This window comes from Anabas testudineus, chromosome 19 (genome assembly GCF_900324465.2).
Source record: "Anabas testudineus chromosome 19, fAnaTes1.2, whole genome shotgun sequence".
Lineage (NCBI taxonomy): Eukaryota > Metazoa > Chordata > Actinopteri > Anabantiformes > Anabantidae > Anabas > Anabas testudineus.
Genome location: NC_046628.1, coordinates 14,763,390 through 14,791,017, shown reverse-complemented (window position 1 = coordinate 14,791,017; position 27,628 = coordinate 14,763,390). Strand labels below are relative to the sequence as shown.

General features: G+C 40.0%; 2 protein-coding genes across 3 annotated transcripts; both read left to right on the top strand.

Annotated features, from left to right (window-relative positions):
• Positions 1-24: 24 nt before the first annotated feature.
• Positions 25-21,676, top strand: arhgap27 (Rho GTPase activating protein 27). Of its 2 annotated transcripts, XM_026350940.1 has the most exons (19): positions 25-190; positions 500-658; positions 1,322-2,177; positions 10,767-11,231; positions 12,209-12,448; positions 13,101-13,181; positions 13,406-13,525; positions 14,196-14,282; positions 16,208-16,275; positions 16,415-16,502; positions 16,960-17,061; positions 18,425-18,523; positions 18,807-18,912; positions 19,005-19,139; positions 19,578-19,676; positions 19,761-19,838; positions 19,967-20,098; positions 20,241-20,346; positions 20,539-21,676. In XM_026350940.1, exons 3-19 carry the CDS (start codon positions 1,380-1,382, stop codon positions 20,729-20,731), a joined length of 2,997 nt encoding a protein of 998 aa, XP_026206725.1. In that variant the 5' UTR covers positions 25-190; positions 500-658; positions 1,322-1,379; the 3' UTR covers positions 20,732-21,676. The 2 variants fall into 2 exon arrangements, with proteins under 2 accessions (XP_026206725.1, XP_026206726.1); XM_026350941.1 differs by lacking the exon at positions 500-658 and having other exon boundaries at positions 27-123.
• Positions 21,677-21,972: 296 nt separating this feature from the next.
• On the top strand, positions 21,973-26,793 carry vps25 (vacuolar protein sorting 25 homolog). The gene is made up of 6 exons (XM_026350664.1): positions 21,973-22,070; positions 23,796-23,941; positions 24,400-24,453; positions 24,586-24,674; positions 25,991-26,066; positions 26,284-26,793. The coding sequence occupies exons 1-6, from the start codon at positions 22,024-22,026 to the stop codon at positions 26,394-26,396; spliced, it is 525 nt and encodes a 174-aa protein (XP_026206449.1). The 5' UTR covers positions 21,973-22,023; the 3' UTR covers positions 26,397-26,793.
• The last annotated feature ends 835 nt before the right edge of the window (positions 26,794-27,628 follow it).

The following is a 27,628-nucleotide window of genomic DNA, read 5'->3' as shown; positions in this document are numbered from 1 at the left end:
AGCAGAAACTTTACATGCAAGCAACAGTTTGAGGTGTGAGACTCAAGCGCTCTACATACAAAACTGCTCCAGGATTGTTTGAGAGACGTCCAATGACGGGACAATTTTTGGAAACAAAATCAGGCAAGTGGACAAGTTGTTGCTCCTCAGCTTAAATAGCGGAGATAGAAGGATGTGATTTTTCACATTGGTGAGTTAATTTATAGCGTTAAAGTGTATTTATCAGGTTATTTGAAAATGAGAAACGGATCCTTCTTTTTTTAAAAGTATCGTGAAATGACAAGAAGATATTGTGAATGAACTTTGTCTTGTATAGTGGTAAAGTCATTTAAGATATGTTGGTTAATGTTCTCTTCTTAAATTACATATATGCATACAGTCTTAATATCTATTTGTTCCCTAAGATCATTCAAACTACATCTAATGAAAAGACTGTAGCATAAGAAATAGCTTCATGATCATGACATCCTGTTGTTTTCTCGTTTTATGTGTGTTGTAGTAGACAACAGAGAACTGTAAATACTCTGAGTTTTCGGATAAAACGCCTGATATGGCAAACTGAGATTGCCGGGTGACATCAGACTGACGTGCAGTCGAAGTTTGTGCAAGTTTCCTGTTTTGTGGCTAAGTATTCTTCAGTCTGCTGTTCCAGTGGTCGGTAAGTAAAGTGTAGGCTGCCTCTTGCTTTGCAGAAAATGGAAACGACTTCCTGTGTGCAGACGAAAAGGCTTGTACCTCTGCCACACTTATGTTCATAGCCAAGTCAAATCTGTTACTGCATCAACCCTTTTTAAAACCAGCCTTCTTATGATAATGTCTAGTAATAATTATTTAATAATTAATGAACAGGCATAACAGGGCCCAAGAGACTTAAGACACCCCTGAGAAGAAAGACAGCAGAGAGATTAATGAGGGCAAAAACACATAAAACTATAATAAAAAAAACAGAAGAGACACAAAGCTGCTAAAACAAAGAAACAACAGCGACAAAGACGCAGAATAACTACAAAGAGATGTCAAATGACCAGGAAGAGATGCAACAGTGTGACGGCAAGAAACAAAATTACTACAAAACACACAAACCAACCACAAATTGCAAATATCTGACAAGACTACAAGACACAGCATGACGAAACTGGTCGAAGTGCTTGTGTAGTTTTCGAGCTGAACTCTTGTTCCTATGAATAAGAAATAAGACGGAGGTGCTTTACATGTCTGTTCCCAGGGATTGCTCACTCTGTGTAGAGATAAGCTGTGAGCTGCTCATATTTATAGCTACTTTGTGAAAGCCTCACCAACTTCACTTTTCTTCTATTTGCAGCTCCAGGATGTTAACACTGTTGGTGCATTAGAAGCCGCAGAGGAGGGTGCGCTGGAGTATGGAGCTTGTATCGGTGCAGTTTGAGTTTGAGTACAAAGCGAGGGATGGCCAGCTTGTGTCCATCAAACCCAATGAAAGTTACATCCTGGTGTCTAAGACTAATGAGCACTGGTGGCACGTACGCAAAGACCAGTACACCAGGCCCTTCTATGTGCCTGCGCAGTACATGAAGGAGCTCACATCCCATTCTGCAGACTCTCCTAGTGTGAAAAAGCTGGATTGTGTTGAGAGTGTGACCATCACTAAGCCAGTGGACACAGCAGACGTGACGCCACGGAAAACAGTGACACAGGATGCTTCACGAGAGACATACAGATTCTCCACTTTTGGTTTCTGTGACAACATACCAGATATCAAACCCTGTGAGACTCTGAAAGGTCTCGCAGAGACCACCAGCAGCTTTGCACCTACACCGGATAAAGTAAAGACACACGATTCAACAGGTGGTTTTTCATTTACCTCAGCACCTCTGAAAACCGGTGACGTTCAACTGTATTCAAAACCTCACCTGGTGCCAAAGGTCAGAAATAAACAAGTAGAGCCAAAAAGCTCAGTGCAGGGTGATAAAGCAGAGCAGCCACAGACACCTGTGGTTGATGATGATAATATGGACTTCCCTTCACCTCCTCATTCACCCATATATGACATTATACCAGAGCTCATTGTCACAGCCTTTGACACTTTTCCCGAGCCTCCGGATCCTGTTACTGCAAATGACATTTCTGCACCTCGGCGGCCGAGTTTGAATCAACCTGCAGAAGGAACTCCCTCCACAGAAGCACTTTCCCTTCAGCAGGTAAGGTGTCACACAGTTTTACTTCCTGTGTCCCTGTTTCACTCATCAATCAGCCAACAGGGGGCGCAGTTTTACCATGTAACGTGCTGCATGTAGGTGATTCTGTGTGCTGCTGCACAGAGCTCCAAGAATACTGAATGAAAGTAGGTTGAACATGAATGATCTGTCAGAAGCTGTTATTACAAATTGATTTAATGGTGGAAGATCGGAAGAATTTAATATTTAGCAAGTAAAGACTGATGTTTACAAAGAAAAACAAAAGTATTAACAGCATCATGTAAACAAAGCAACAAAAGTAAAAGTACTCTGTCTAAGTACTTTGATGATCTTGTTCTTATTGGTTTCCATAGAACCAGTGATGGAATAATTACTCTTCTTAAGTCAAAGTAATAATACTGGAATATACAGATAATAAGTGAAAGCCCTTTATTACAAATGATACCTAAAGATAGTTAAAGGTTTCTGGCACAATGCAGTGAGGTAAGAGTAGAGGAGTGCAGATGGATTATCCAGAGGTGAGCAGGAGATGATGCTTCTTCTTCTGCACCAAAAGCAGTGGATAAGGTTGTAAAATGTAAAATACAGATCAACTCTTCCTAAATTAAATGTGGGTCAACTTTGGCACAGTTGTTTTTTTTGGTTTCTTGGCCTACAAGCTGACATGTAGTCAAGCTGTGTCCTGCTTCCTGTGGCAGACTGGAGCTGACTGGGATATGTGGACTGGATCTGGGCCACATCGGTTTTACTATTTATTAACTTGTAAGCAGGATTTTACTATAGTTGGCAGACGATGTAATTTGAACTATGTTGTTTCCTGCTGCTGGTTTCCTCTATGGTGTTGGTTACTAGTACAATGCTGTACCACTGTGGGCCCAGTGGACTCATACTGGCTCTGATGAGTAACATCAAGAGTTCCTTTATTACTACTCCAGTGGGTTGAATCATATTTGTGATTTACAGCTTTTGAAGTGAATTAAAGTTGGATCAGATTTGGATTCAGGCTGGTTTTCAGGCTCTTTGCAGTGGAGGTCCTGACTTGGAATACCGTGCTGGTTGAGTTCACAGTATTTGTGCCAGCTCATCAGCATATGAATACGCACCGATCGCCCCCTTTCAGCCCATTTCAATGAGCCAAAAGAGGTGTTTCGTGAATACCTCAGTGAAAAGCAGCTGATTCAAGACCTCAGTCCTGGTCGGCTCAGGTTTCTGCGGGTGTGGACTCACTTTTACCGGGTGTGTATGTTCCCGATTTGACTGATCCTTGTTGTTTGCACAGGTTGGTGAACTTGGGAAGCTGGAGGGTTTTCAGTGTTTGGTTTTAGAGTAGGAGAGACAGCTGAACAGGTTAGGAACAGGTTGTGTTGGGTCTGTGGCTTCTTCAGACGAAAGGAAAGAGTTAATCCGCGAGCTGACGGCCACTCCCAACCCTCCAGCTGCTACCTGGTTTCCCCAGCACCGGTGTCGATCCTGGGAATAGAGATTAACCGCATCTCAAAGGGGGAACGATGACACAAACGCGCACAAACCCATCGTCTTATCCTCTTTAATAGTTGGAAAGTAGTTTGTTCAATGTAAACGACGAGATCTGTGGCTTCAGGTAAGTCTCTCGACAGTTTCCCGCGGGGTGTGCACCTGTTGTCGCTTTTTGATAAGACTCAGCTTTGCAGCCTCTCCCAGTACACCTGGTGATTATGTGCGCACCATGACTTTGTAATTACCGGCACTCTGGGTACATGCATTTCTGTCTTCTCTATTTAAAACGTCTCTCCTCATGATTTGGGTCTCATTTTCCTCCTCTGTGGAAGCACGAATGAGCCCCTACACTTGTAACAAGGCTGTGGATGTGCCAGGACCCCTCAAGTGCATTAATTCTTGTCCTACAATGGAGGGCCATCTCCATGGTGATGTGAGGGGGTCTGGCCTGACTCCCAGCAAGCAGGACTTTGGAGCTTTTAGTGCCAGTCCTGCTATGCAGTTGGCCTGTGTGTGCATATGTAATGTGCAGAACCTGCAATTAGCCCAAATGTAGGTCACTTAATATCAAGGGGACAGGCTGTTCTCTGGTCTAAAAGGGGATATTAAGTTTGCTAAGTGGATGACAAATCCAGTTGGACTTGGGACTCAAAAAGTTTTAACTTGGCCACAGAGTTGAGAGGCAGACTGTAGCTGAATTCATATTCAGGCCGGTTTTGTGTTATGGTGACGCTCATGTGCTGTTTTTAGTGCAGCTGTTTATGGATCAGAGTGTTTAGTGTCGTGATGAATATTGAACATAACATTCGATGTATCTTTATCACCTCAAGTCAAGATTGTTGGGGTCCAATGTCCCATTGATCTTTGGCATTTTAAACAGCTGATCCTGTTCTTCAGTTCAGTTCAGTCAGGCTCACTGCACCTACATCACCTGTAAGAAGCAGAAATTCCTGCTGTGCTGTTCAACAGACTAATTCAGATGCCAAGAAACTGCTCCGACAGGTAATGTGAGTGTCTCCTCATACCTCTCTGCAGAGATGTGTTGACAGAGCAGGTGCATGTCGCCTTAGCTTTCTGATCTGTTCCTGGTCGGAATGAGCATTTTACATCATCACAAAGGTTTGGACATATTGTACTATATGTTCTGAATCTACATCAGATAGACCATGTGACATCAGGTGGAAGGTTAAGTTCCATTGTGTTGCGCAACTAAGTAGCTGATTTTCTGAAAAATAAATACCCAAAGGATCATTCATAATCATTCTTTGCTGTTCTGAAGTTATCTCTGCACTCCTCAAAGACTTTTAACCATCACAATAAGAGTATATGAATATGTTGCACTATAAGAAAGCAATTTGTTCGTGTGTTTCCTAATTTGCAGCTGGATTTCCCAATGCAGGCAGAAATTACATATATCCTTGCTAATTCTTCAAACACAAGCAAAATATACTCACTACTTTCTCTTCACATTGTGCAAATTAGGCAAGAGTTAGAGTGTTTGTAATCATCACAAACACTCTGCTGAGTATTTATTTTTCTGAGGGTCAGATGCTTACGCTTACTGGTTCTAAAGTGAGCACAAAATACATTTTTGACTAGTGTGAAGTAAACTAAAATGTGCCTTCTAAAGATAGAGAAAGTACAACATCTTGTTTTTATATTTATCTCTTTCTCTGAGACACCCTACAATCTTGACCCACAACACAACTTGTACATATTGCTGAAAGCATCAGCTGGCCTTTGTCAAAAGCCGCATGAGTCATACGCACAGGAATGTCTTTTGTGCCATTACTAGTTGAAAAGAAATGTTTTGTACAGTTGTAATGACACATAGCCACAGCAATGCAGTCATTCAGTTCATCCTACCTTCAATACAATGATGGTTTGCTGCAATTATTAGTGCAGAGCACGAGATTCACTGAAAGACAATTACTCTGATTTGTCATTGTGCATCTGTTTTCAGTTTGTTTGCATACTTGCACCTGCAGCTAAATGTAAAGGTGCAAAAGAGTCGGTTTTCCATTTCAACATTTATTGTTACCTCAGAGAGTATTACAACAACAGGCTCTTCAGTAGGTCCCTTCCTACACAAAAAAACCCTGCACTTATACTGGAAACACATCACCTACAACCAAAGAGTGGGAGAAATGTGTGATTACCAAGCAGTAACTGCTGCTGAAGTTTTGTATCAGGGTATGGAAATGTGGTCTGGAGTGCAAAGATAAGAGCATGATTATCTAATAGATTCCACATTGGGCATTTCTGGAGTTACCCTGGATTCTGGGTCATGAATAGTGCAATGTAAGAGGGGGTGGAGACAGAGTAATTCAATAGGGCAACTGTGTGTGTTTTGTGGCGTGATTTGGGCCCTAATTTGGCACTCCATTGTTTGATTGGATGAGCGCTAATGTGGTTAAGTAATCAGGGAGATTGCTGCTTCATGCATTGCTGAGTGTTATCTCCTCTGCAATGAAGGATTTTTCACTCCAAACCGTGCACGAAAACATATCAAGCTGAACGCAAGCAGGAGACATAAAATCAGACACGTATCTCTAAAATTCGACACAACAGCAGATTGTTTTCAGGGTTTTTCTTTAGCACATTTGAATGGCAAACTACCCTCTCTCGAGGTACTTGGAAATGGAAAATGTTTTGGATGTTCCAGGAAGCATTGATTCATTACAGCCTTGATACGCACTGGAACCTACAAAGCATCTGCGACCTTAGCTGCAGCAGCATGAACAAAACAGTTGCCCACTAGCGTCAAACCTAAATTCAGATCAACCGCAAAACAAAAAAACTCGACTAAAATGGCCACAAACTGCAGCGCTTGGGGTCTGGCTAATGTTGGTGTTGGTACATGGTAACATGCTTGAACAATTGGACCTTAAACCAGACTTCCTGTTGCAAGCATGTACCAGTTTTAACAACAGGCCTCATCACAACACGCATCAGCAGCTCTTTTAGATCATTGTGACAAATGATTGCTTCCCCTTTTTCCCCCATTATTGACTGAGTCACTCACTACAGAATTGTTCACTTAAGAAAGTTCTTAGCAGCCTTCGTGTTTTGCAATGTTTTCTATATTATGCTAAAACCTAAAGTGTGTGTTTTAAAGTTTGGTTTCCATCGCTGTCATTTCCTTTTTTTATCATAAGGGCACACAGGCAGGAAGTAGTGACCAGCAAGGTTTCTGTCTGTCGCCCCCTCCGTCTGACTCTCTTCTCTGTCTTGTTTTCATTGCGTCTATCTGCTTTTGGCTTTTTAGCTCACACAGACAGTTGCCCTCTACCCTGCTAGCCTGCGTAAAGGAATTCATGCATAGGCACACACAAACAGACACAGACAGTCACACACGCACACACACATCTCCACACAGTCCCTTCCTGCTGCTATTGTAACAGAGATCACAGTTCTCCTTTCTATCTGGGCTGCAACTGTCACAGCTGCTGCATGAGGAGGATGTGTGCATGAGGGTGTGCTCGTGAATGCGTGTGCCTCCCTCCCATCACAAGCGGACTGAACGTGGTTGAAAGATAGAGTCGCTTCAGTTTGGCTTATGCTTGTATATTTGAATATATGGCTTCTCTGAATAGAACGAGGTAAACATGGTGGAAATGTACTCCAGGATTTGTTCAAGTTACCGGGCCAAGCAGCGCCTGAGTCTGCCGGTGGTTCCTCAGGTAGGTGATCCCGCTGATACTGAAGCACGCTTTTATCTCCACGTTATAAAACGCGAGCCAAAGTGGTCAGTGTAATTTGTATATTTATATGTTTTCATAACTGTCTTACTTCCTGCTCAGCGTAAACATGTCACCTCTGCACTTGTCTCTTTTCCTGTACTGAGTCAAGTGGAATAAAGAGTGAACCGAGAGTTCATGCCTAACGGTTTAGCCTCTATTAAAGCCAGTTTTGGGGTTTTACACTTTTAACTTGGGTGGTAAAAACCCTTTCATGTATTCCTAAGTGTTAAATTGGTGTTGGCTTTAGTCTCAACACTGTAATTTTCATCAGAAGGCAGTAGTGATACACGCAACTTGTGGGTTAGGTCTGAACATGCCAGTTTCGTTTTCTTGTCCATTGTTGTATTGTAAACATAAGTCTTTCTATCACAAAGACCACACCAGAGAACTGGCGTAATGATGTGTCATACAAATACATGTGATGTAGCTGCTTCCAAATAGAAGAGGGAATACATATTTTCAAGTACATGTGGGACACAGCACTGACATATTTGCATTCTAGTACTCGACAGTATTAATTTCAATTGTTGATAATCCATCCACACTAAGATGTAACTGCTTGAACGTGTAGTACTTGTAATTTCTCTTTCATTGCTTGTGGTTGGGTTTCAATGGCTTTGTTCCAAAGGTTGGGGATGTTCTACTGTAGCTGTTTCAGAGATCAATGATGGAGCTCTTTCATTTCCTCTGTTTCTGTGTGGTTGTTGTGTGCTGTTTGCAATCAATCAGTTTTGGGGTCAGTTGTCTGGTTGTCCGTATTGACTGAATCATTGTTGTATTGAGATCAATAATAAAGCAAAGTCAGCAAGAGATAGCACTGACAGATAAAAACACACAGTTGATAATCAATAATGCACGGTTGCTCTCTCACCTTGATAGATTAAGTTTTAGTGATATTAACTATTTTATCTCTTATTAGACTGTTAGACATGGTGGGAAAGTATACAAATCCTTTCCCTAAAGATATAGTATGTAATACATTTTTAAGAAATATACTAGAAGTTTCGGTGCTTTGTCGTTTATAGTTACAGGCAAATGCTTAAGTAACAGTTGTCATGTTGCAGTGATCTTTGCCCAGTTTTGATGAGGCATGTGTCAAATTCCTCTTCTGTGCAAATTCAGTCCCCTCTGAAACTACTGTAACGAAGAGGCTAATCTGTTTGTTTTGTTTTTGTTTATTCCTGCAACCTGAAGTCATTTGAGTTAAACATCATGATAAAATGTGGTTATGAGACAAAGAAAAAACAATGAGATGCAATGCACAGATACGGGGCGAATATTTAAATTTGGCGTGTCTTGACGAAAAAATAAACCATTGGTAACACGACAACACGCACATTATGCATCAGTCACGTAAAACAAGAGCTGATGACGGAAGCAGTTAAAAGTATTATGATGTACTATTTGAACAAAAGCAGAAATACTGAGGTCATAACAAAAACCCCAGCAAACCCCTCATCAGCCGAAACAATGAGAAAACCATACAAGCTCAGCTGTGAAGCAGGGTGAAGGCAGGACCATGCTTTGTGCTGCATAGCTGTTAATAGAACAGGTTCACTAATGTTATTGATGCAGCCATTCATGATGGTAGCAGCAGGATGAATTCAGAGGTGCACAGAAACATTTTGTCTGTAAATGTACGGAGTAATGCATTAAAACTAGGGGAGACGCTTCATCACGCAGCAACAAAAATATAACTCCCTTTCATTGAAGAGAAAGGTTTCAGACTGGCCAAGTCAATCACCAGACATTAACCCAAGTGAACGAGCATTTCACCTTCCGAAGAGGGCATTAAGAAGCTAGTCCAGTTGCCATGACTCAACTTCCAGATAATTAAATAAACGCCCAGAATCACTCAACAGCTGAAGGAGTCTGAAGTTAACATGTCAAGGTGATCAGATCATAAAACAGCTAAAATCCTCAACTTTAAACTCATGTATTGTGTTTGATGTTAAACCCAAAATGTCTGGTCGTCAAAGGTGAATCTAATTTACTAATGATGACTCCCTGAGCTGAACCGGGCAGAGCGCAGCATAGCAGGAAGATGGAGGGCAATACCAGAATGTCAAAATACCTCAGATTGCAGAATTATGAAAAATCGAAGAAAATATGTGTTAATGTAAGATTTTACATGAACAGTGCTGATTATGGTATGAATGACAAATCATATACAGCGTAGTAACAAGTATCTACAGCTGTAGTGCACTTAAAAAAATTTGCCTATGAGTAGAGTAAAAGTAAAAAAAGTACTATAAAACTGTAATAATACTTTAAATATCTTTCTTTTACTTGGTTCTCTAACGTGTTTGTTCTTGATAGCACCACGTGTTCGTGATGCACAGACACAGTCTCACAAGTCTCAGGTCTTGGTAAATATAGACCATGAGGTTAGCTGTGAGTCGAGAGACTTGCATTTGAGCTATCATGACAGCGTATGAAAGGGTCTGCAGGGCCGTAGTTCCAAGGAGTGTCACCATGAGGAATATTCAACTCAGCAGAGCACAGGTGAGAGGAGAGCAACTTAAAGAAGTTCACAGCGATTTTATTTTGGGCGGGGGTCATTTTCAGTGCAACAGAGACACTTGTTATTGCAACACGGTGTCAGGCGTGCTCTGGATAGAGGAAGCCTTTCAATGCACTCTGTTTCACTCACGCTGGCCTTCTTTAAACAAATTAGTTGTGATGATCAACTCTATTTGCATGTCATGTTTCTGCCAGACAGCAGGTTGACACTCTGTTAAAGTATTGGAACCAGTCGTGGAGGTTTCACCAGGTTCCTTCTAGTAGAAAGTCAAAATGCAGCTCAAAGTTACTGATTATAGGACTCATTTGTTTTGCAGTGGGACAACAAAATCAGTCATAACGGCTGATGTGGTGAAGTTTAACCTAGTTTTTAGTCCCCTGCAGTTTGCCTGCAGCCACGTTCTGTCTTTGCTTTTGTAGTTAGTCTAGTTTTGATGATGGCTACCGCTGGAACTAACTCAGACATAATCTCAGACATAAACTCAGACACTTATTTCGATGAGGGCATTAAACTCTTCAGTGTGGGAGTGTTTTTGTGCACAGGAAATGAGACTAGAATTAGGTAATGATCATTACTGTGGGAGGAACACCTCTGTGGTTTGTGTGTGTGTGTGTATGTTGTTTTATTTCAGCTGTAGGCTACTTCCTGTACTGTGTAAGATGCAGAAGGCTGACTTACACCGAGCCATAGTTGGAGCAGTGGGCTGAGGCCTGGTACTTGTCACAGAAAGTTTGTTTGTGTGTAGGAATTTATCTTCATGACACCTCTTGTTCTTGTGTTAATGTCTATGTAGAAGCACCTGTGGATGTATTTGAGTTACTACATCTCCTTTTTATTCTACCTCCACAGGTGGAGAATGAAAATATCCGGTCAGCTGTATATGTCAACGTAGCACAACTTCGCCAAAGCATTTCTGAGTCTCCCCCCTCAGCCCCTTCATCCTACTCTCCTTCCTACCTTGAGGAATGGGAGGTGCATGTTGATAAGGACAGTGGGCAGCAGTACTACTACCACCCCTCCACGGGGCGCACCACCTGGGACAATCCATTTTTAGACTCTCCCACAGACCCTGAGCCACCTCCAGAAGACCCTTGTTCCCCATCACCCCCACAGTCTCCTGCCTTTTCTCCATCCACTGCCTCCCCACCTACGTGGACCTCTGACTGGGAGCAGTTGGTGGATGAGAACAGTGGTCAAACCTACTACTACAACCCAATGTCTGGGGAGACGTCTTGGGACCCTCCAGAGCAGCAGAGCCCGTATCCCCCTCTGATGGAGCCTATGAGTGTGCACAGGTTTCAAGAGGCCGGGGCGGTAAGGACAGCCTGGCTGCTCTACTTAGCCTCCCCCTGTCTCCTGTTTTAGCTTCACCCAGGGGAAAGCTGTAAATACAGTCTGCTTTTAATGGAATTAATTCTCATGCGCCTACATAGCAGACAGGACTCATTTTCATTTGGAGACCTCAGAGCATCACTGCAAAGCTCCCCAGTAGTCCCTCGTATTGTCCCTGATGTTAAAGCAACAGAGACATTTGTCCTGATTTTAAATTTGATCTTGTCGTCTGAAATTTAAAAAGTGTTATTTAGGCTATTCAGGGAATATTGATTATTATTTTCTTACATGATTATCTGTTGCTTTTCTTTACAACACATGCATTAAATGACCTATTTTCTGCTGCTTTGTGGCTTTTTCCAGCTTCCAACAGCATTAGTGGGCCGAGAAATAATGATGCTTTGAGGTCATGGAAATGCTCTGACTTATATATCAAAGTCATAAAAAAAACTTTTGTATCAGGGTCACAGCAGGAAATTGGCACAAGAGCACAAAAACTGAATCGAGACACTATTGTCAGTGTGTGTTAATTAGTGCAAAGGTTTCCTGTCTGTAGGAATATTAAAGGAATAGTTTGACATTTTATATAATACATATGATTAAATAAAAGATTGAGGATCTGGTTATGCTAGTTTAGCATCAAAGGTATCAAAATCTGTGTAACAACACAACGAACCTATTACATGAATGAATGAATGAAGATAAAACATGTTAAAGTGCTGGTGCACAGATGCTGTGACCTTTGGACTCTGGCTATTTCCTCGTTTCCAGTCAGCCTGTGAATACACGTGTACAATACATGAATAGATTCTCAGAAAACTATTCTTTTAACAAAACAGGAAAAAAGAAGAAGCTACAGAATGATATCAACTTTCTTCTGCACTGTTAAAATAATTCATGTGTCAGTCTTTGGCTAGTGTTTGTTTTAATGTGCTTTTCTCCCGTGTTGATGTTCTCAGCCTCCTCTACCTGAGGAGGACTACCCCCAGGAGGATTATCCAGCTGCTGATCAACCGGAGGCCTACGATGAGCTCCGTCCTACGAGACCTCCCACTCTCCCTAAAGACTTTTCCCTCAGCCATGTGAACCGGACCAGCATCCCCAGGGCCAACCTGGACCGCAGTACCCCGAATGGTTGGAACCTGAACGTGGAACCCAACGGGACCTGGGTATTCACCAGTGAACACTCTGCAGACCAGGTACATCCAACGACAGAGTGATACAGACACAGGATGTGGAGGGATATGCAGCTGAGTTTTACTTGGCGTTCAGTCTGAAGGCAGGGTGTGGTGGAACAAACAAGATGAACTCCATCTAAATCGAAATTAACAGCCTTTCTGAACAACCACTTCCTTTCATTTGATATCACCTCAGAAATTGTCACTTGACCACATAAAAATATGTGAAATAGATGTGTGGAGGATGGAACAAGGCTGTCTGCACTTAGTGAAGCACTCTACCAAATCCACAGTGACAGTGTTGCAGGTCTAATGTTTGTGTCCAGCCTGTTAACAAGCTAATATTTGCTATTTAGCACTCAACACAAAGTCCAGTAGAGACTGACGGGAATTATTATTTTTGCAGGTAATGATAATAATAATATTTGTATTTTAAATTTTGTATGAATTTCTCTCAAATTTCACCCAAAACCACAAACAATCAGTGAAGTCATGAGGATTCATCGTGCGGGACTGATCAATATATGGATTTAATGTAAACATATTCAAGAAGAAGAAGATTTTTATGTTGTGATTTATAGTTTATTAAAGTGATTTTCTTTGCAGGCAGCAGTTTTTTTTATATGAGTTATACTGAACCATTTTTAACTAAGTTATCTATATTATTTGACAGTGGATCAAGTCTGTGGACGATCGAGGACAAACCTACTACTACCTGAGGGACGGCTCCAAGTCTCAGTGGAACCTGCCTGAGGTAAACATCTTTTTGTGGTTACAGGACAGAGACTTTCTTTCATTGTGATCACATTCTAGTTTTGAAAAAACTGCTTCCACTTATATAAACTAAGAAATGCTGTTGACCGTAGTTTTTTAAGTCCTGAGAGGCGTCTTTACTCTTGTCTGCTTAAAGTAAAACTGGTTTTTCAGTTTGTCTTTTCCTGCTGTATTTAAATAAAGCAAAATAATTTTTCTTTTCAGGTCCTTGAAGCTCCTGGTCAGTCCAGGGTGGAGAACGGTGAGGCAGACAACAGTTCAGTCATTAAAAACTGGAGACACACCATGGGACCTTCCCAGTTCAGCTCAGCCCAGGACGATGGGGTACACACACATAATGCATTCCCAAGCACCTTGCCCTAACCCTAACCATTGAATACCCAGCGCTAATCTTTATATCAATCCTAAACAAAACCTATTTCTCACTTATGTGAGGTCCAGCTAGGACCAACATGTCTTTACAAGAAGGGTATTGAAACAAAACATTTCCACACAAGGAAACAGAGAAATACAGAAACACACTCAGAGCTGTGTGTACATGTACGTACATCACACACATAGGGTGTGTCAGCTAAATAGAAAGCTTTAGTCAGGCTAAAGTATTGAGGGCAAGTCCCTGTTTAACAACCAACGCCAGTTTTTAACCCTTGTTTAGCAAGGCAAATCAACTGCAGCACACTCTTATTTACAGCAACAGCTTGGGAACAGAGGGAGGGAGAGGAAGGGCTATATTTGTACACAAACACCTGGGATTTGCTGGATACAAATACAGGCTTGTGCTCGTTCCTGCTGAACAACTTATCTGTAGCAGTCAGGGTTCAGTACCTTGCCCAAAGGCACGGCAGTGGGAGCATGTAAAGCCAGCCTTTAACAAAAACGTGATCTTCTCTCTTAATGATGTTTGTAGTTTGTAATTTCTAATTATGAATGAAATGAAATGAAATAAATACCAATGATTAAATCTCCTTCTGCTGTTGTTCCCTCTGATGTTCAGAGGTTTGTCCAAACTCACAGGAGGAACACGTCAGACTACAGCAGTGACAGCTCCAGTATAGGAAACTCTCCAGAGACGCAGCAAAATGTGAGTTGAACTCGTGTCCTGCTGGTCTGTTCACACTAATCACTCTGGACTCACTCGAGGTCGACAGTTTGGCATCTCGTTAGTCATTAACGGTGTTCTGTGTCTCTCTTTTAAGGCTTTTGGGTTTAGACCCTGGAGAAACCCCTATTATCTGACCTCGAGGTGGCTGCGCTATAACGTGGGTTGTTAGTTTGCGTGTTCACCTCAGATTAAGAATATGTCTACCCCCCTCTGTCGCATATTATGTTCAATCGAATCATCTTGTCTGTCATACAGTGATGTATTTCCTCTTCTAGTTTAGGCAAACCAGTTGTTGTGTGGTTATAGTGCTGTTTTTGTACGAACTTCCCTTTTCGTATTTCCCCGAGACCTTGTTCAGCTGCAGTGAGCGTACAGTAACAAAAACAGGGACGTTTTATACCAAAAACAATAAAACGTAACTGAAGATATTGAGTCGATTCATCAAACTTACACTGTTGAAGCCTCGTATCAGCTTCAGATAAACAAATATAGTATCTGTGCAGAGAGACTAGTTTTCACTCATGACTTACTGAATATATCTACTTGACTAAAAGTTTTAGATTAAAAGTATTTTTAATCCTCCAATCACATTCTAGTTGTAGTCCAGAAGAGCGTGACAGCTGCCTTCCTGTGCTCACATTTAGCTATAGGTGTATTTATTAATAATGTCGCAGATGTGATGAGATCATAACATCATTCTCCTGAACATGTAACAGCATATAATATTTAAATGTGATGTAGATTAAATGAAAAGTCGTGATATTCTACTAAGCTAATCAGCTTATTATAAACAAATCACATGAAAACACCGAAAGTAAAAGTGCTTATGCATTTTCTCGTGTTTGACTTATTCTGTTTTCATTTCCTAAATACTAGTAGTGCTCAGCAGTTCTACTATAATGAAACTACATATTTTAAAGCCATTTTTAAACATTTGTTAGGAGTAAATGAGATTGATGAGAGCCACACAGAGAAGAAAAGTTAGAACGTTTTAAGATGCCGACTAACACACTGTCAGGCTTTTGCTGTTGAGCCAAAGCTGTGTGCATGACATTGGTAAAGGATACGTTTGGGAAGTCTGGCAACAACACAGATTTGCCCAGATGACCATGAGAAAAGCTCTCAGGCTGGAACTCTTCCTGCTCTTCACACCAATCCCAACACAAATGCACAAAATTAATCGTTTTAGCAACAATATCTCATGTCTTTATTTGTTTAATTGTTAAATAACAAGACTTAACTTAGCCACTCCCTAACTATTGTTAGCTCAACTGGTGGCTAATAGCCTCCACGCACACAACTCTGTCAGCTTAGCAAACAGTGAGTCAGGATCTCTCTGCAAAAATGTATGGAATGCTTTTACTCATTGTTTGTTTTTAACAAATCCAGATCCCCAAACCCCAAACTGCAAAATAGGTTGGTTACCAACAACAGCATGACATGCAGCTACTGTAAGGCATCCTCTGGCTGCAGCTTGGCAGGGAACTACTGGATTATTAGAGAAAATATAAAGAGGGAAATTTGTCTCAAATAGACGGTAGCTTCAACTCAAGCTACCCCTGTAGGGCTGCTGAAGTTTTGTAGGAGACTTAGTCAAATGCTCTTTTGATGGCTTTGCATTTTGTGTGCAGTTCAGGTCCAGGGCTGAAGTGAAGAGGAGGAATTGTTGCACCTATTCACCTATTCTCACACACATAAGGACAAATCAATATTTTTTTAAAACAGGCTTGAAAAATCCCGAACCTGTCATTCCATAAAGTCTGTTCAGCATCGTCACCTGAATTGTTTGTCTTCTCATATCCTCACACATCACAGACTCAATATATAGAATTATAACACTTAACATGAACCTAACAACAACTAGTCTACTGAAAAGTGAAACGGTATTTTTTATTTATTTTCAGTTGCAGAACTTAGAGAAAGCAGGTATTCTCAACAAAACAAAAGTGTCCGAGAACGGCAAGAAAGTCAGGTAAGCTCAAACTTCCCTTCCCTTTTTAGCAGGTATGACATTCTCACATTACGGTTTTTAAATATGGGTCTGGGATACCTCCCCCATAGTTCTTCAATCCTTTGTTCTGTGTTTATTTCTTATTATTTCCTAATTTTAGGAAAAACTGGGCCCAGACCTGGACGGTTCTTCACGGAGGGGTACTGACATTCCACAAAGACCCAAAGTTTGCAGCATCAGGGGCTTCGGTATGATATAAGTAATACTTTTATACTAGAATTTGCTCACGTGCTTGCAGGTGATGTCACAGGAGAAGATGGCGCTCGTACATAAGACGCTTTGACACCTGAAGGCTGCATTCCTGTTCATGTCTCATTGTTCACATTTCTGAAAGGACTGTGACAGGGCGAGTCAGTCTCAATTACCACAGACTTCTTCTGTTCTTCTTTACATTACTACAAATAGAAGTTTCAACACATTGCAGGCAGCTTTTTTTAATATGCTTTTAATATTCCAATTTTGATACCTAAGAGAACAAATGAAACATTAAACTGCAGCATGCTGCAGGCTGCTGTGTCACCTTAATGAGGAGAGAGAGCGCAGACAAGCCCTCAGCGACAGTCACAGCTTTTGTTTAATGCAGCTTGTTTTATGGAATGTGTTGCCGTCAGTTTCGAAAGCAGCTGTGTGTTTTCCTCCGTGCAGAACAAGACTAATCAGATTGCTCCAGAGGTCACGGTGGAGCTGCGAGGAGCGACGATTGCCTGGGCCTCGAAGGACAAATCCAGTAAAAAGAATGTTTTAGAGGTGTGTTCATTTGTTGACATGAAGTCGTACAATGTGTGCGAAAAAAAGTCACACACTCCAATATTTCTTTGGCCACGTGTGGTTCGATGACAACAACATTTATGCAATGTCACCACATTTATTTCCACCCACAGTTGCATTAATTAAGCAGACCGTCTAAGGTCTGGACTCCAGTCTGTGTGTGAAGCAGTCTCATGTCTCAAACCTCTCTTAAACTATTTGAGCTGAATGAATTCATGCATTGTCATTTTGGAATATACCTGTGCAATCAAGGAACAAAAAAGCCATTGATGGAAAAACCTTGTCAATCAGTACATGCAGTAGTCAGCTGACCTCATGTGTTGCAAGATGAAACACATTATTCACTGCAGGAATATCCAGGTGAAGGCTCTAACCTATTAACTTAGTGACAACCGGTGGTGACTTTTTTTTTTGGCCAGGCAGTGTAAAAAAACGTGCTTGTATATTGTGATTGTTAGTTTTGTGTTGATAAGTTTAACACCACCAAATACAAATGATGTATGTAGAGTGGCTCTTTGAAGCTGTAGTTAAGCAAAGTGGTGCTTTGAAATGCCAACATTACAGTCAAAGCGCTTATCTCATCTAATGTGCTAATTAGCACTAAACACAAAGTACAGCTGAAGTGTTTGGTTCGCAATATACTGTAGACATATTAGACATACAGTAAAAAATACATTTACTGAAGTGCTGCAACCTACTTAAATACACATTTGAGGTACTTGATTATTTCAGTTTTGTGCTTCCACTACATTTGCGTGAGAATTATTCTGGTTTTATCTACTAGTCACTTTTCAGATTAAGATTTAAAAATAAGGCTCTTATAAAAATTTACATACAAATATGATAAGCGCTTAACATACAGCGTTAAATTTGAAATCGGTGGTTACCAACCATTTATATAAAAGCAGCGTCTAGCTGCATGATTTGATGCAGAGTTCAGATCACTATCACTTTCGCTGAAGCTCTACTTCCCCTCTAAACTTCTCAGATGGCTCAATTTAAATAACTGTAACCATCCAAAACAACAGCAAACAGCAAAAACATGTTCAGAACATGCTAAAGGGCTTTTTGTCCTCTTTTCTACTCTAATATTCTTTCTTTCAACCCCTTGGATTTATCTTGACCTTTAGCAGGGGTTGACCTCAACCTAACTATAATTAAATTGTTAAAACTAGGTCAGTCACACAGGACCTTTTACTATTACTTTGATAATACTTGTGTACTTTTACTTTAGGATTTTAAATGTAGGACCTTTACCTACTTTTACTGAAGTAAAGGATCCGAGTTCATCCTGAAATGAAGTTCCCTCCTTAATTTTTTTAATTGATTTTCTCTCTTGCAGTTAAAAAGCAAAAATGGTTTAGAGTTTCTGATTCAGTACGACACAGAAAGCATCATCAGTGACTGGCACAAAGTCTTAATGGACACCATACGGCAGCTGGTAAGTACTTGATTATTTTGGCACATTGCGTAATTACATATCACTTATTAAAGCTACAATTCAGCATTTTGGCACAAACACTTTTGGCTTGATGTGATGAGTAGGTTGGCTGTGAATGTGAAGCTACTGCCAGGAGGTGGTTAGCATAGCTGAGCATAAAGACTGGAAACATATGGAAACAGCCAGTGATCAGGCTGTGTCAGTATAATAAAGTCCTATCCTGTTTGAACAGGCTGGAGCTTTTTTCCCTTTGTTTGAATTTCTCCTTGTCTGTTTTCATCAGGAGTACCAGGACCATCACTCAGAGGAAGAGGATGGGGATTTGTATGAGAAGATTCCCAACACAGAAAGAGATGACAAATCTGGGGACGGCATCGGCAAGCGAAGGCGTAGGTTTTCCGATCCCTGTGTCGAACATATCAGGCCCTTTGAGAGCTGCGCTCGTAAATTATTTTAAACAAACAAACTTTGTTTATTCCAGCCTCCAAGCACGTTGCCACACCCTCCACCAGCTCCATCGGAGACACAGACCAGAAGAAGGTTCGAACCAAGCTGATGAAGCTCCTCATGAAACGTCCCACGCTGCAGTCTGTGAAGGAGAAAGGCTACATCAGAGGTAGCAAAGAGAAACTGAAGCTACAATTTATGACTTTGAAACTGCCACACGCTAAACACTGCTGTTATGAAGCTAAGCACAAGGGCACGTAAACACAATCTATTTACACTCGCTGTACACTTTAATGGATACACCTGTAAGATCGAATGCAATGACTGTCTTGTTACACAGATTTCATACTGAATAGAGATATACTGTATATTTATTTATTATGTTTATTACAGTTATTATTATACTGTTGTTTGTATATTTTCTAACATTTGTGTTATTATTTAACTAAATTTTCTGTAAATCTACATTTACTCATTCTTATTTTTGTGTTAGAAGAATTATTCATATCTTAAGTATATATTTAATGGGATTTTTATTGTGCTTCTATAAATACTACTACAGTAATTTTAAAGTTTAAAGTAAAAAATGTGTTCTTGCTTTCTGCAGAAAATGTGTTTGGTTGCCACCTGACTACACTCTGTGCACAAGAGAGGACCACAGTGCCTAGTTTTGTGGAAAAATGTATCAAAGCAGTGGAAAGGAGAGGTAATACACCTGGTTTATATGAATCTATGCTCAGTGCACAATAACAGTTTACTAACAGGTTCTTTATGATGTGTTGATATGCAGGTCTAGATATTGATGGGCTCTACAGAGTGAGCGGGAACCTTGCTGTCATTCAGAAACTACGCTTTAAGGCCGATCATGGTAAGCTCTATCAGTGTCGAGGTTTGCATCTATTAAACTGAATGTGAAAACGCTCCCTGCTACATTTCACTGTAGACAGGAGCACCCCCTGCTGTGCTTTAATGGACTGTGCACTTGTGCTATTACAGAGGAGCTGGACCTCGAGGATGGCCAGTGGGAGGACGTTCATGTCATCACCGGAGCGCTGAAGTTGTTTTTCCGAGAGCTTCCTGAGCCACTTTTTCCATTCAGTCACTTTAATGACTTCATCACAGCCATCAGTAACTAGATTTTTGTTTTGATTTTTCCAATTCTATGGACAAGCAACAAAATATTTTAAGAAATGCTGCATGATTCAAGTAGTAAATGGTAGATGAAAATTTTATTTATAACCAAGTAATAACCATTGTTCTGATTTTCTAGGAATTGCTGATTACAACACAAAATTATCTTGCATGTATGAATTGGTTGAGTCTCTTCCTCCTGCAAATCACGATACCATGGAACTGCTTTTTGGGCATTTATATAGGTATGCTTTATACTTATGTCTTACGTGTTTAACCATGTATTGATAATAATAATGAAGGTATTTTGTAAAAGTAATGGAGCACATGTTTACCTGAATGGACCAGTCCTGTCTTAGCTGTTCAGGATAAAACAACTAACAACAAAAACATGAGAATTCCAACTCATTACGCTGTTGTTTTATGTCTTCTGACAGGGTCATTCAATACGGGGAGGACAATCGCATGACTGTGCAGAATGTAGCAATCGTGTTTGGTCCAACGCTGCTTCGACCCGAGACGGAGTCATCCAACCTCGCAATGCACATGGTGTTTCAGAACCAGATAGTGGAGTTCATCCTGAATGAATATAAACATCTTTTCCACTCAGACAGATACAGACCTGGGTGACGTCTCAACTCATTTGAAGTGCTAGTTTTACCTTCGCATGCAAACACACACACAGCTCCAGTGCAGCATCTAAAGATGCAACTTGTAATGTAAAATAAATAAAAGGGCTCTTCATGTTTTTTGTTTTGTTTTGGCACAGAACATTTGAAGTTTAACTATGTAAAACTAGATAAAGAGACCTTGCAGTAGTCTTTGTTTAGAAGCAGGGACTAGTGCTTGAAGCAGGTTTCACCACTGTTTTGTTCAGATTCTCTCGCACTGTTAGAATTATCTTTGGCAGTATTGTAGGATTGGAAATTGAGCCACACAGATGTACACTTGCATGTTTGCTTCCTGAGAGTCTAAGCAAGGGCAGTTTAGGTCTTAAAGTCAGTTTCTGGAGATTAATAGTTTCTTTGTTAGTTGGTTTGTTTTGGTTCATCTGAATTGCAGTTATAATAGAGTCAAACTTGGACAGATGCATTAATTCTCTGTACAATAAATGGTCAATGATTGCTCAATCTTTATTTTAGAAGGTTTAATGATGTTTAAATATTGTTTTGTATTTTACAGTATATCACATATGGCAATAACTGAGATTGTATTCTAATATTGCATTTTTGTTTTTGACTTTCTCTTTTACCCCTATGAATTATTTTATTGTAATATAGAAGTGTATAAAAGCTAAATATTAATACCAATACAAACATCTTGCTGTGAAGTAGCTGGTGACATAGGTTATTTTTCACTGAAATGTAAAACATCAGTTCTGATTTTGCTGTACTTGAAGAAACTGTATAATAATAACATAGAAATATAAATGAGTGATACATATTTTTCACAGTTGCTAGCAAAGACAATACAGAAAAGTGGATATTAGAAGAGATTTTATGCTTGTAAATAGAAATAGATGTAATATTTTATTTGCTGAAGGTTATTCAAGAATAAAATAACTTTCTTAAAATATGTATAGTTGTGGATTTATTCTATGCACAAACATTATTTTATGAAACTCATAACTTCTTAGTGGGGAGTGTTGTAACACTGAGGGGGGGCGGATAAATTGTACCCAAAGCATAATTAAACCACAGGTGGATAAATGCACAAAGCTGTCAGAGTGCTTACTGTAGATACTCTATGTGTTATGTTCCACCACATTTTTCATTATATAATTAATTTTATTTATATACATTTAGTATGTTTGCCTTTTTGTATTATTGTCCTTGTACACTCTTTGGAAAATCAGTGTTTTTAGTCGGAAACATTTCAGAGGGTGGACTCACTTCCGGAAGCTGAACGCCTCATCAGCTGCAATGAGTTTTGAGTGGCCCTGGCAGTATAATTTCCCACCGTTTTTTACGTAAGTCAGCGTTTTCTGAAATGTATGTCAACGCACCTTCTGAAAGTAACATTTAACTCTGCTCGTTACACTCCTTTGTTTATGTTTTTGAATCGAAATGTGTTGTTTTGTGGGCTAGCATCATGTTAGCCGGCCAGCTAGCTAAACGGATCAGATTGCTAAGGAAGTGGATTTATACAACTACTAACTTTCTAAAGTTATTTTTAAAGTCGTTTTAATTCAGCGACCTATTACGGCTCAGCGTATGTATATATTTAAAACACATCTACATTTAGATAATCTAGTATCTTGTGTGCGATATGTGAGAGCTACAGCTATGAGTGTTTTGATAGTCAACAGTGCCTCAACTTCAGCTGTCAGCTAACTTAGCTACCAAAACATACGAGGTTAAACAATGCTGACATAGTCACCGAGCAATAATCACTGTTACAGAGAGTTCCTTAACTTATGCCATGAGATTTGTTGGTCTGGTTTTGGTTGTACTGCTACTGGACATATTTATAATCACAGATATATGCATGCTATGTTTGCTAGCTGCTACCAATAGAACAGGTGTAACCTTAGATAGACACTGTGCTGTTAGCACTTTGCACGGTCTATAGATGTAGTGTTTCAGAAAGTAGTGAGTTTAATTTCAAAAACAAATTTAGCATATTCCCTCATTGTTGAGATAACTGTTTAAGTTTCAGTAGCACAGTAACTTCAGTGTTTTAATGTTGCTTTATTAGAAATCACTGCCAATATGTGATAACTGATTACTTTTGTCTCCTGTCCTCTGCTTTCTTCATGAATACTGATTATATCATGTAGTTATTATTGGATAAATGGACAAGGCTGAAAGAGATGCCTTTTTGGGCTGTGTCATTGGTTTTACGTAGTGTGTATCATTATCGATTTACACTGTTTTCTGTGTTGCTTTCCATGGTTTAAGTTGGTCCAATTTCTACATCTTTAACATTATTATGTAACTACTGAATGTGCTTGAGAACGTATTTGCCCTCCTCTTGAAGAAGAGACAGCCTTCTGGATTTATTTATTTTTATTGAAAGATGTGTAGGCAGTGCTGACTGACGGCACTATAAGACACAACACACTTTTTTACAGCACAAACTGAACGAAAGAATCACTGTGAAAAGTTACTATTTTGGACGTGTACACAGCACTTTGTATCAGTTTGAGTTTTATTCAGATTTTTGGTGGAATTGTTTTAAAAATGAGGATGCATTGCTCAGCGTGATGATTTCTACTTTCATCAAGGTGTTCCTCTCTGCTAAAAGTAGTATAGTGCTGAGTGTCTGCAGCCTTTGTTTTGTACATGCACTCCTGTTAAAAGATGATTAGAAACCTGGTTTCTACTGGCAGAAAAATCAAGCCTCTTAGTAAGAAATGTACCTGGGAAAAGCTTTCTCTAATCCCCTATCCTGATTGCAGAAACCAGGTTTCCTTTTTACATGAGAATACCGACTATAGCCTGGTTACTTAAGTGCATATAAACGTGCAGTGTAATTACAAACCAATGGGTAATAATATGCTGCTACAACAGCCCACACTGTCCTGAAATGGTTTCGCGACCTGGCTGCAGGATTTTCTATCCTATCTAGCCACAAAATTATTAGTGAGGCCCACATGGATCAAATCTAACCTGTTTTTTCTGTTCCTGCTGCCTTACTGTTTACCTCGTGGTGACTGTGTTTTTGCGTCTTTTGTTCCTCTCTTTGTAAACAGGCTACAGCCCAATGTTGACACGAGACAGAAACAGCTGGCAGCATGGTGTTCCCTGGTTCTGTCCTACTGTCGGCATCACAAACTCTACACCCTGGATGTCATGGAGGCCCAGGAAAGCCCCGTGTTCAACAACAAGAAGACAGAACGTATCCTAACAGACCAGCTGTGGACCAGTTCTGCGTTTCATAGCAGATTGAACAACATGTTATTCTATTTATTCTCAAACTGCACTTTCAACAAATCATCCTCACTGTCTTTTTTATGTTTACAGTTGTTTAATGTGAATTTCAAATCAAGGCTTTGTAGACTGGAGTGTACATTTCCTCTTTAGCTAGAGGATATTAAAGATGATACACATCATAGTACAATAGAGTCACAATAAGCTTAGGCTTTAAATGCTTTGTAATACAGTGCTACATACCTAGCAGAGCACAGAAAGTCGCATTTACAGGATTTCCTAAAAACATTTTCCTCTATAAGTCAGTTTTTCTAGTGCCAGTGGTGTTTGTAAGGCCAGGTTTTGTCCATGCTTGTGCTGAGAACAAGATTCAAATTGATTGATTGGTTCTCCTCTATGTTTTGTCAGCCCTTAACTAAATTCCAGGAAAACTGTCAATGGAAGCAATTCAAGTTGTGTTCGAGGAATTAAGGAAAAAGGGTAAATTATGTTCAGTCCAAATGTCTGTGCACTGTTAAGATGAGATATAATCATCTCATTGTCTCACTGTTAATTCATTTCAGCTGTAATAAACATTTTTTATCATTATTGTTTATCTTTTTCTGGCCTTAGGCAACGTGGAATGGTTGGACAAAAACAAATCTCGGTGTTTAGTCATGTGGAGACGACCTGAGGAGTGGGGCAAGTTAATATACCAGTGGGTGAGTCATCAAAGTGTGGCACATACTGTACCGTATCTGTGAAGCTGTAGATTTCTGTATATCTGTGGGGCTTATAAAGAATGAAAGAGAAGAAGCAAATGTTCTTAAAAGAAATAAATAAGAGGTAAATGTGAAAGATCAGTGAGTGCTGCTGTCATAGGTAGTAAGTAGCATCATGCTATTCTGATGTTATTAAAGTCTCTAAGAGAATGAACAAGATACCTGTTATATGATATCTATTCCAATGGAAGGACATCCTGTAATTATATGTACTCTCTGCAGACAGTGTTATTTACATGCATTTTAGTATCTGGAATTCTTAATGAATGGAAAAATGTGTTTCAGTAATCAGAGTAATCGATTAGAAAAGCCTCATTTCTATACTCAACGGTGGTGCTAAATTACTAATTTGACAGTGATGTCATTATATTTCAGTTAACAACAAGTATTTGTTTGTGATATGTGATATTCGCTCTGGCCTGAGTCACACATGCCTGTCTTAACTTTAACTAACTCAGTTTTCAGGGTCCACATGAGGGGGCGGGTGTTTACATCTCTTTTATGTAGAAAAGTAATGACAAGAATTAATAAAGTAAATTAACAAATAATAAAACATGTCGCTTTTGCTGCTGAGCGATAATGGAAATACATTTTCATCATCATGCTCTGACAGACAAGTGGGTGGATGAAAGGACAGATCGTTAGTTATGTGTATCCACATAGTAAAAAATAATCCAAATCATTAAAATTCATGTAATTGTAGTATTAATAGTTTTTAAAATCCAGTTTCAAATCATTTCAGTCGATTCACTAAAAAGATGAAGATTTGAAGGTGGATGGGTTAAGGCTATAGCAGCACAAACAAAGATTGGGAGAGTTGCTGCAGATGCAAAATGAGTATCACAGCAGGTGCCATCCAGAAAAAGCAAGAGGAGAGCCAGCAAATATTTTGCACACCCACATGTTGCAACACAACTCTGTGGTTGTTGAAGTTGTCTTCTGCATAGCTGGCTGCACCTTATCACAGCACTGACTAATGAGTACAGTGTTGATGCACTTTATCATGCTTTTAACAAGCACTTGATGGTTCGACAAGACTTGTCAAAAAGGCTCTGCAGCCTTCCTGCTATAAACAATCTCCTCATTTCTGATGAAGACTGTTTGTTGAAATAATACTTTTTTAAATGCTATTTATACCCAAGTGCCTCAGGGCTCACTTTTCCAATGTAAAAATAACTTTCAAGCTTTGTTGTTTTAATAAATATGTCAGCACTCGTCTTAGAAATTGACCTCTGACCTGTTCTTTAACATTTTAGGTTTCCAAAAATGGGATGGTCAACTCTGTGTTTACACTTTATGAGCTGTCTAATGGTGATGACACAGAAGGTGAAGGTACGGCACCATGAGGATCCTTTTTCCAGACTATATATTTACTCGTAAATGTGAACACTTAAAATAAGCAGATGTAAAGTTTAGGACCTGTGTCAAGTGTTGAGATACGTCACAGAATTAGAAATGTTATTTTATTTGTTTTGTTGTTATTATATAATAATAATTAATATTAACCGTTTATTCTCTTTGTATCTCCTAACAAACTTTACTCCTGCAGAGTTCCACGGTTTAGAAGAGTGGATGCTGCTGCGCTCGCTGCAGGCTTTACAGACAGACGGCAAGGCAGAGGTCATCACCATGGACGATGGGAAAGGGGTCAAGTTCTTCTAAATGGTGCTGGAATCACACACTCTGTTTAGGAGCCCTCATACTGTACCTGTACGGTACAATATGAGCCATTTAGCCATTTAAGGCTACACAAGGTGCACCTCAAAGTCCAACAGAGGATGCTGGTATTGCAATTGTTGCCTTTTCTTATTGGAAGAGAACCAATATAATTTTTGTGTTTGGGGAAAAGAGCATTGGTGACACTGTGTTTAATGTTGTCACAGGTAACGTCTGTTGCCATTTAAACATGCAATGAGTCTATCAGGGGACTAAATACTATCATGTCTGAATATATTAGGGGACGTTTTTCCTCATCAGCTGTAACTTTCCTCCATCTTTACTGTAAATAGAACTATTTTATCCCAATTTCCCCTGTTAATAAATGTACTTGATATAATTAGTTCTGGATATTTGCTCGGCTGTTATTCCTCTGAACCAAACATCCATCCCAAAGAAATTCCAGATCCCAACACCACAAGGACTTTATTTTGGCAATAAATGCTTCCAGAGGAGGACCACCATGGAGTTAAGGACCACCAGACCTGGCTCGACTCAGCTGTGTAATATTACTGGACTTCATGTACAGATTGCTGTCTTCTTCTTCTTCTTCTTGTTGTGCAGTAGATACTGTGACGCTCCTGTTATTGCTTCTTTATTTTCATTTTCTTTTTTAAATCCTGTAGGAAAATAAATTAGAAATTTGCTAAATTGATGTTTCTCCCGAGTACTTGAAAACGTATTAACACTTAACTTCATTCTCAAGCTTTTGCATAAAGTCTTTTACACTCTTGGTGTCGCGTTAACAGCGCCCCCACGGTGCGCAGACGTGCGGATTGGTTCCGCAGTGATGGAGATGTTGTGCTCTACTTTCTGCCTGCAGCTGCTCTGAATGACCAGATGACTGCATGGTCCACTCACATCATGTGCTGCTGTGTCCCTGTTTGTGGGGACGATACAGCTCCAGGGAATCTTGTGTATTTTGCTGATAACACCAAGAGTACACTTGCGGGACAGGTGGGGCCTAGTGTGGCCTTGGCTGATAAAGGCGTCTTGTTTCAACAGCAACAAGTCTCCGCGCTGTGGCGCCCCCTGTCGGCTCACACGCTGCACACTCCCCTTTTGAGCAGGCAACCTCCCATTCAGGCTAATCAAACGGCAACAGACACAAAGCGACCGACGTGACTCATCAGTTCTATCTTCATTCAGAAGAACTCGAGGAGCTGTTGAGACATGAT